Genomic DNA, 9,282 nt, shown 5'->3' with positions numbered 1-9,282 from the left:
ATGGCTCTGGCGATGCTTCAGGACTGGTGCAGGAGGATGGGTGTGAACGCAGAGCGCTCCCTGCTCATCCTGGATATCCCTGACGACTGCGAGGAACATGAGTTCCAGGAGGCCGTGCGGGCTGCCCTGGCGCCCCTGGGCAGGTACCGAGTGCTCATCAAGGTCTTCAGAAAGGAGCTTGGGGCCAGGGCAGCCTTGGTGGAATTCGCTGAGGGTTTAAACCGAAGCTTGATTCCCCGCCAAATAGCAGGCAAAGGGGGACCCTGGAAAGTGATCTCACTGCCCCAGGCCCCTGATGCTGAGTTTCAGGATATACCCAGTTTCCCTGCACAGCCCCAGGGGCAAGCAGTGGCCAGAGGTGTAGGTGAGGCAGGAGCTGCAGGTGAGGCAGGATCTGTAGGTGAGGCAGGAGGTGTGAATGAGGAAAGATCTGCAGGTCAAGATGAGGCAGGAGGTGTAGGTGAGGCAGGAGGTGCAGGTGAGGCAGGAGGTGCAGGTGAGGAAGGAGCAGCAGGTGAGGCAGGAGCTGCAGGTGAGGAAGGAGGTGCAGGTGAGGTAGGAGGTGCAGGTGAGGTAGGAGGTGCAGGTGAGGCAGGAGGTGCAGGTGAGGAAGGAGGTGCAGGTGAGGCAGGAGCTGCAGGTGAGGCAGTAGGTGCAGGTGCGGTGGAGGCCTGGACCCAGTCATGGCGCCAGACCCTGCGGCCTCTGGTGAAAACTATGGCCTACCGGGAACTGAGACCCTTTTCCGGGAGGGAGCAGCCAGGCTGCGTGGAAGAGTCCTTTGAGAGCTGGTTGGAGGACGCCAAAGATATGCTGCAGCTGTGGCACCATGCGTCGGAAAGGGAGAAGAAGAGGCGGCTGCTGGAGAGCTTGGGTGGCCCAGCCCTGGAAGTCGTGAGCGGCCTCCTGGAGGAAGATCCTAACTTGTCCGCGCTGGACTGCCTGGCGGCGCTGGGGCAGGTATTTAGGAACCGGGACACTCGAATGACTTCGAGGCTGAAGTTCCTGACCTGCACCCAGGGGCCCCAGGAAGGGCTGTTTGCCTTCGTGGTGCGCCTGGAAGGCCTGCTGCAGAGGGCTGTGGAGAAGGGGGCCGTCTGCCCAGCCTTGGCCAACTACCTGCGACTACGGCAGGTGCTGGCTCGGGCCCGCCCCAGCGAGGCCCTCCAGGATACCCTGAGAGGTTTGCAGCTGGAGAGGAGGCCACCCGGCTTCCTGGGGCTGCTGCGGCTCATCCGGGACATGGAGGCGTGGGCGGCCTCCCCAGCGAGGAGCCAGCAGGGTGTGGCCTGGGCAGCGGCCCCAGTGGAGAGTGAAGACCCAGCTGCTGCCCAGGCCTCCCCAGCCCAGGGGGATGCCAGCGAAGCTGGTCCCGGAGCAGAAGATGCTGCCGAGGCCGCTTCTGCCACCAAAGAGGCTGCAAGGGGAGCCCATGCCGCTGGGGAAGGTGAAAGTGACCCTGCAGGCCCCGAAGGCCTAGGTCAGGCAAGGCCCATAGAGGTCCCCTGGGGCTCCTCCCCAGCCCGGATGAGCAGTGCTGTCAGGGTGTTCCCGGGAGGTCTTAGCTGGGGTCCAGTGGGCCTCATCCAGGTGAGAGGCCAGGAAGCCAGGAAACCCCCACTGGCGAGGCTCCAGACCATCTTGGAGGAGCCCGAAAACGAGGATGAGGACGGGGCCGTGGACGCGGGCCAGCCCAAGTCCTCCCAGGGCAAATAGGCTCCTAGAGCCCCAGGGCCTCCTCTCCTCTTGGGCAGCAGCGCCTTGGAGGCAGACGGAGGCCAGGCCAGGGCTAGTCCCTCACCCCACATTCAGGAGTAAGGGCCCCCCACCTCCCCCAAGGGGCTCTGGCCACCACCCCCATTCCTTCCCTGTGACCCAGATGACCACGTTTGATACAAAATGGGGTGGGGAGAGGCGTCTCTCCCTCCCTCCCTTGCACCCAGCACACCCAGCCCCAGCCCCAAACCCTGCCGCCACGGGGAGCTGGCCTGGACGGAGCCCTGAGTCACCAGCTGTGGCCTGGGTGGGGGCACCTGAAGATGTCTGCCCCCCAACCCAGGCCCTGAGTTGGGAGAGACAGGGGGAAAGAGGCCCTCTCAAGGTTGCCAGCTGCCTGGGATCTCTCAAGAGGGGTCAGCCCACTTGCCATCTCCGGGGCAGGCTGCCCCCTGTTCCGGGAAGCTCACCATCACCTGTGTGACCCACGCGCCCAGCAGACGCCCACCCACTGCTAGCCATCATTCCTGCGAAAAGTCATGTACTGTGTGCCCATGCAGGTGGCCACCTCTGGGCCCGGGGCATGTGCTGTGAGCTTCCTGCGAGCCCAGGCTCTGCTCGCTGCTGTCCTGCGTCACGAGCACCACCTCTGCTTTCCTGGCGTAGATCTAGGCCAGGGGCTGCTTGTTCTCGTGGAGCTGCGTGTTCTTCTCTGAGCAGCTCCTCCCCAGAGGCCCCCAGCGCAGACCCAGGAGATGGCGGGAACGAGGCGCCAGGGCAAGGTGGACGCTCACCCCGTGACCACGATGGTGACCGTGACTGCGGGAAGAAGAACCGGACCCGGGGCAGAGTGGGGCTGCGTGAGGCTCCACAGGGACTATGCTTTGGCGTTTCACCCCTGTTGTTACCTGTGACTCAGTTTCCTCAGCCTGGTGGGGTGTTCCCTGGTGTTTCCCAGTGTTCTGTGACTGTCCTGTGAGGGCCGTAAGGATGGGCTCAGGAGGGGGCTCCCTGAAGCCAGTGGACACTGCTGGAGTCCACTGTCCTGGCAAAAGGCAGACCCTGGAGCCCTCGGGAAGGAGGGAGGTGGCAGCAGGGGCAGCAGCGGGAGGGGGAGCAGATGAGGCGCCTTGCCAGGAACCCCAGGAGGAGGGGGCCCGGGACCTGTGGCCTGTGGTGGCCGTTTGTGCTTTCTTTCCGTATTGTGGTTTCATTCTCTTCAATGGTTTCAGTATATGTTTCTCTTCAATAAATTTCATTCCTTGTTCCAGCCGGCCTTGCCTCTGCTGTGGGAAACTAGGGGAGGGGGATTGGCTGGGGATGGGGTGGGCATGGAGAAGAGGAAAAATATTTCTGCCCAGCACCCCTGGGGGACATCTCCAAAGAGAGTGTAAGTGAGAGCACTTTGACCAGCATGCGAGGGCATGACAAGGGCTTGTCTTATGTTTTATAAGTGAATTGTCAAGTTTTGGGGTTTCATTAGTCCTTGAATTGGTGTTGTCCTGCTCCCTGCAGCTTTTAAAAATATGTGGGAGTGATGCTGGTTGTTTACTCGATTTGGGGGAAGGTGCCACTGGCATTCCGTCCTTAGGGTTCAGGACTTCTGAACGTGGGTCATGTGTTTCTGAGGCCATGCAAGAAAGATCAGTCCTGCCCACAAGGTCAGTAGCACCCACAATGAGAAAGCCAGCATTAGAGTTACAGGGGTTTCCTAAAACCCCCAAATGTTTTAAAACTTGAGATATCCTAAAACTTGAAAATATCACTATGGAACAATAATGAGCAACTTCAAATCTCCAGAGCCTAGTGGGGCTTCCGGGAGGATGGGTGCAACCATTCATCTGACCTCCACCTGAGACGGGAGATGTGCTATCCAGGAACAGGAGAGGCAAGGCAGGCGCGGAATGAAGCGGGGACCTGCAGGAGCCTGGGTGCTCTCTGAAGCGGTGACACTCAGGCTGAGAGCTGGAGGCTGAGAGTGGGCAAAGATTGGCAGTCTGTTCAAAGAAAAACTTTAGACGAAATACATTTAATAAAGTTTATTTGAGCATGAAAGGGTTCACGGATCAGGCAGCATTGGTGATGGGGAGTTCAGAGAGCTGTGCCGCAGCCGCGTAAAGAGCAGGAGGAGGAATGTGGAGGCAGAGAAAGGAGTTCCTGAATCGGCTGCAGTGAGGCGTTTGCCTCACTTGGGTGTGCTACGGTGAGAGGTCCCTAGTTAGAGGTTAGATGGCAGTTTCTCCTTGGCCAAACTTGTGTTTTGCTTACTGTTTGCATTGGGCTTAAGTTTGCTTGTGTAGGAATCCAGGGCATGGGAGCTGTCCCAGCCTTTTGGTCTAATTACATTTCTTTTTAACAAGGTCAAGGGTGTGGCACATACCCTGGCCCCCAGAAGGGCTGGAGCTTGGCATTTTTGTGCTGAAAACTGAGGAAATAGGGTGCAGAGGAAGAGACTGCTTGGGGTCCTGTGGGGATGGGGAGGAGTCAGGTTTAATTCTCAGGGCAGTAGATGCTGTTGGCTGATTTAGGCCTCTCACGAGGAGCAGAAAATGCCAAGTGTGTATTCTCCCAGCTTCTCCTGCAGCGAGGGCTTTGATGCATGACCTGGGCTCCACTAATCAGATGCACCCACTGTCCACTGAGTCTGAGGCCCAAGGTGGGAAGAAGCAGGGGCCACAGATTCAGTGGATCAGTGGTGGCTGCATTAGGCCACTCTTGCATGGCCATAAGGAAATACCTGAGACTGGGTAATTTATAAAGAAGAGAGGTTTAAATGCAGGCTGTACAGGAAGCATGGTACAAGAATTTGCTTCTGGGGAGGCCTCAGGAAGCTTTTACTCACGGTGGAAGGGGGAGAGGGAGCAGGCACTTCACCTGGTGAAAACAGGAGTGAGCGAGCAAGCGTGCGAGACACACACACACACACAGACAGAGAGAGGCAGAGAGAGAGAGTGCACGAGAGAGTGAGCAGGGGAGGAGGTGCCACACACTTTTAACTGACCAGATCTTGTGAATTCAGAACGAAAGCTCACTCATCAGCAAGGGGATAGTCCAAGCCATTCACGAAGGATCTGTCCCCATGACCCAAACACCTCCCACCAGGCCCCACCTCCAACATTGGGGATTACAATTCCACATGAGATTTGGGCGGGGACAAATATCCAAACTATATGACCATGGTTCTGGTGGCAGCACCCTGAGTCCCACAGTGTCTGTGCCCACTCAGTTGTGGGTGGGAGCCACAGGGGAGCCCTCCCCTGCTCAGCACTCATGGAGTTTGGAACCTCGTTCCTCTCCTCAAAGCCTCCTAGCCTGGTTCTCCAGCCCTCCCCAGACCAATCATGGGATAGTGCCGTAAGCCTGGCAGTTCTTCTGGACCCGCTGTTGTTGGCTACCCAGAATGCAGCAGCCCTTCCTCTTAGTTCTCTTAGGGATTTTGGGAGAATCCCTCACTGTTTGCAATTTTGGTGGCAAGTAGGGCCCTGTCACACCATTGAAGGCACAGGGACCAGCTCTTTTCTTTCTGCCTGGGCCCAGCTAGGGGGTGGGCATGTGACTTGGGCTGGGCTAATCAGATGCCTTGTCCTGGGTCTCTGAATCTGAACCTGAGGTGCCTGGACAGGGGTGGCTGGAGGCCTGGACCCAGGTGGTGGCGGCAGAATGCTGGCTGGCCTGTCCCTGCTCTTGGCCTATGCTCTGGTTTTGGAAGCCCGGGGGGAATTCCAGCATTCCAAACCCGGTTCTTGGTCTCCTGCCCTTTCCATAAGCCCCCAGGAGCCAGACAAGTAGTCCTCACTGTGCCTGAGAGAGCTGCAGGCTGTCCCGGTGCAAGCTGGTCACTGACTGGCACATGCTGCCCGTTCTCTTGGCCTCCATGTGGTCCTTTCGAGGCAGCTGCCCTCCCTCAACTCTGCTAAATCCTCAGCACCAGCTCAAAGTGTCCCCTAGGTGGGAGCAGCTGGAGGGCAGCTGGAGGGCAGTGTGTCTTGCTCAGCCCTGTGTTGGGCATGGCCAGACAGGGGTGGGGGGGCAGCGGTTCCTTAGGGAGTTTTTGTAGGTGACTCTACTGGCTCGGGCTGACCCTATCTGAGCACACTCGCACTGACATTCGCAGCCCCTCCTGGGCAGTCCCACGTGACTAAGCCCCCAACCCTCTTCAAATGAAGAAGCTCCTCACACGTCCCAACTGGGGCCATCATGCTCCATGAGCCCCAGAGAGTGGTCAGCCAGTGAGTGAGTCTGGGGGTGGCCTGCAGGTAGCAACACAGCCAATGGTGAGTTCTCCGTTTTCAGGTCTGGGGCTCCACCTGTGCCCGAGTTCTCCGTTTCAGAGGAAAGAAAGCAACTCAACGTCTCTGGCTCCCTCCCACTTTCCTCTGCCGCTGCCCTGGAAGGGCCATAGACACTCCATGGCCACCATGGACTGCAGAGCTGCTGCCCACCTGTGACCTGGTGGAGGCGGAGGGTGCCGGTGCTGAGGCCCGTCGGGTGGGCAGGTCCGGGGGAGCTCTCGGAGCTGAAGGTGAGGGCCCTGCTGGAGAAGCCTTCCCAGCCCCGGTTAGAGTTGAGCCCTTCCCACAGACACTGCTGCCAGCTAGGTGGCACCAGTCCACGGGAAGGGGGCGTCTGGCAATGCTTCGGTGGTGTGGGTGGGGTTGTAGGAGTGGCTGCGCCGTGTGATTGCGCGTGGTGTGCGAGTGTGTGTGGTGTGCATGGTGTGCGAGTGTGTGTGATTGTGCGTGGTGTGCGAGTGTGTGTGGTGTGCATGGTGTGCGTGCTGTGCGGTGTGTGCTGGGCAGGGTGGCTTTTCTCTCAGCTGGTCTCATCTTCTCTGACGGGAGCTGGAGACTTCCGGTGGCTTCGCTCTCGCCCACCAACCACAGCAAGGGCATGAGGGCCACCTCCAGCCCAGGGCGGCATGCCTTCCTTGCGAAGCTCAGCCAACTGGGGGGCACAGCAGGCTGGCTGCTGGGGGCTGCTCTGTCACCAATTCCCCACCCTGCTGCCCCTGCCCGAAGCTTCTGGGACATGAGTAAAACACCAGAAACTTTGAGGGACAAAGTGAGAGCTTTCTCCACAGGCCTCGATGGCACCATTCACTTTCCGTCTCAGTCTCCATGCTGTGCCCTCCATCTAGCCTTGAGGTCCAAATCCATGTTGGCCTATCCCCTTCCTGCACCCGCCTGCAGCCCCTGCACCCCACCCACCCACCTTGTCCACTGAGAGTGTCAGGTCCCAGAGCTGACGCAGGCCGAGGGCCACAGCTTGGAGAGGGTAAAGCACCTTTCTGCACAGTGGACAGCCTCCCTCAAAGCCCAGTACACTGTGCTGGGGTACCCTCCCAGCCCCGTGCCCATCCTGGTGCCAGCCCGGCTCCTGTCTGTGGAGGGGGAGATGGTATTCAGCAGAGGGGCATTGGGACCCCGCTGTGGAGAGGCTGCTTGCTGAGTGACTTGGTGCCTGCTTCTTGGGGCAGCTCCTCCAGAGGGGCTTGGTGTGGGAGCCTGAGTGTTACTGAGAGGCCACCCTGGGCTTTGGGGTACAAGTCCACTGGAGAAGGGCTACAGAGACCCTCCTGGCAGCCATCTACCCAGGGAGCCAAAGATTTCTGGGTGAGCAGGGGCTCAGGGCTCAGGGCTCAGGGTGGCCAGGAAGGAAACGCTTGGTGAGCCGTGGCTGAGCCTGGCAGCCTCCTGTCACCTCACTGGGCACCTTGTAGGACCCAGAGCCCATGTCTCCATGTCTTTTGAAGGTTTGGGGCTGGAGAAGCCACCAAAGCCCTGCTCCCAGGCAGGACAGGCCCCAGAATCGTTGTGTAAGTGCACAGCTGTCTTGCTGGCTTTGCTCCCAATGGCCTGGGTATGGGCCGCTCCCCGCTCAGCGGCTCCCCAGGAACTCTGGATCCTCTTTGGGTAGGGGGACATTAGGTTCGGCTGAGCAGTGCAGGTGGCACGCCTGGCAAAGCAGGGTGTAGGGGCTTGGGGAACCTCTGAAGGAGAAGGCTGATGTCCCCAGCTGCACATACAGAGGGGCCAGCAAGGGTCAATTGTGCAGCATCCCCTGGGCTGCAGTGGCGCGAGTCTTCTCAGAATACCCTGTCCTTTATGGTCTCAGGTTAGGGTTGGGCACAGGAGAAATTTGCTTGAGATTTGGAAAGAAGAAATGAAGCCGAAGCTGTTTTTCCTTTAAATGCCCAGGAGGTTGTGGTAGGCCGGGAGCCATAGCAGACCCTCTGCCACCTTCATCTGCCGCCCCCACCACACCCCGGCTTTCCACTTCTTCCGGCATGGGATGGGCGTGACTCCTGCTGGTCCCTGGTTGCGGAGGTTTGAGGTGCTCCACCTCGGCTCTGCGATGACTGTGATCCCACAGGTGGGAGTTCTGCTTGGGACTGAACCTTAACCAGCACATCATAGGCCTGGGCTGGAGTCAAGCTTGTTCCCAGAGCACCTTCATCCACTCTACCTGCAGGGCCCTCCTGCCCTGGCCTCCCCGGCCTGGCCCCCTCCCCAGCCTGGGACTCCTCCCATTCCCTGCTCTGCTCTGTCCTCCTGGGACTCCTGAGAGATGCTTGCAGTCAGGGCACCCGCTCTCCTTGCCTGTGGACCTCACTGCCTTGGCCTTTCAGGAGCTACTCCAGGCCGCATCCTCTCTAACGTCTTCCCAAATGGATTGAAGGTCCTTGATCCAGTGTCCCAGGTCACAGTTTAAGAAACAGTCCAGAGTTGCCTGAGAAGCCTCATCTTGCCCGCTGAGATAGGCTGGGTCTTCCTGGCCTGGAGTAGCCTTCAGGCAGGAGCTACAGATGTCCCCTCCCCAGTCCAGAGCTCCTGGCAGTTTGCCTCCCAGTGACTGACGTGGCCTGGGAACAGATGGAGCTGAGCACTATATATTATATATAGGCACGGCCTATGATGTTATCTGCTTGCAAAAGATACAGACTAAAGAAACAACATTCCTTCATGGTCTTGGCACTTTTCTTTTTTAGTTATGCAGAAAAATGATGGGCTGGCCTTGCTTCAAATACAACTTCAAAGAGAAAAATACCATTGAAAACTGCTACAACCTCAGACCACAAATTAGCCAGAGGCCCAGCTGCACATTGCTAAGTCTGGACAGGGAGTAGAGAACAAGCCGAACCAAGCCAGCAATGCCTCCTCAGAACTGAGGCAGAAATCAGATCGCCCCCAAGCTAAGGGTCACTGTCCCCAAAGTAATAGAACACTCGAAAACAAATCTCTGACTAGATTAATGAAATTGAAGGCCACAGGCCACTGGTGTGGCAGAACATCCAGGTCAGATGATGCGGACGAGGGAGACGATGGGAAGATGCTGGTGAACTCCAGTGCCTTTGCAAACCAACGCGGGTTTTACACATACGATGGCAACAGAGAAAACGGCAAAAACAATACGTGGAAGGGAGAGCTAAGAGCAGATGAAAACCACAAGGAGGAATTACGAAAAAACACAGAAAGCCCCCAGACAAAAAAATGCTCCATAGACTCAGAGAAAGTCCTGAACAAAAGACACAGCTTAAAGGAGAGATGCAGTGTTCAGAGAAGAGAT

General features: G+C 58.1%; 1 protein-coding gene across 1 annotated transcript; it reads left to right on the top strand.

The window, feature by feature from the left end:
- Nucleotides 1–2,857, top strand: LOC116464870 (paraneoplastic antigen Ma6F-like). Its single transcript, XM_058435183.1, has one exon. The coding sequence runs from the start codon at nt 1–3 to the stop codon at nt 1,714–1,716; it is 1,716 nt and encodes a 571-aa protein (XP_058291166.1). The 3' UTR covers nt 1,717–2,857.
- The last annotated feature ends 6,425 nt before the right edge of the window (nt 2,858–9,282 follow it).

Source organism: Hylobates moloch, unplaced genomic scaffold (genome assembly GCF_009828535.3).
Source record: "Hylobates moloch isolate HMO894 unplaced genomic scaffold, HMol_V3 SCAFFOLD_2019, whole genome shotgun sequence".
NCBI classification, from domain to species: Eukaryota; Metazoa; Chordata; class Mammalia; order Primates; family Hylobatidae; genus Hylobates; species Hylobates moloch.
The sequence above is the reverse complement of the archived record's forward strand: the minus strand, read 5'-3'. Positions and strand labels throughout refer to the sequence as shown.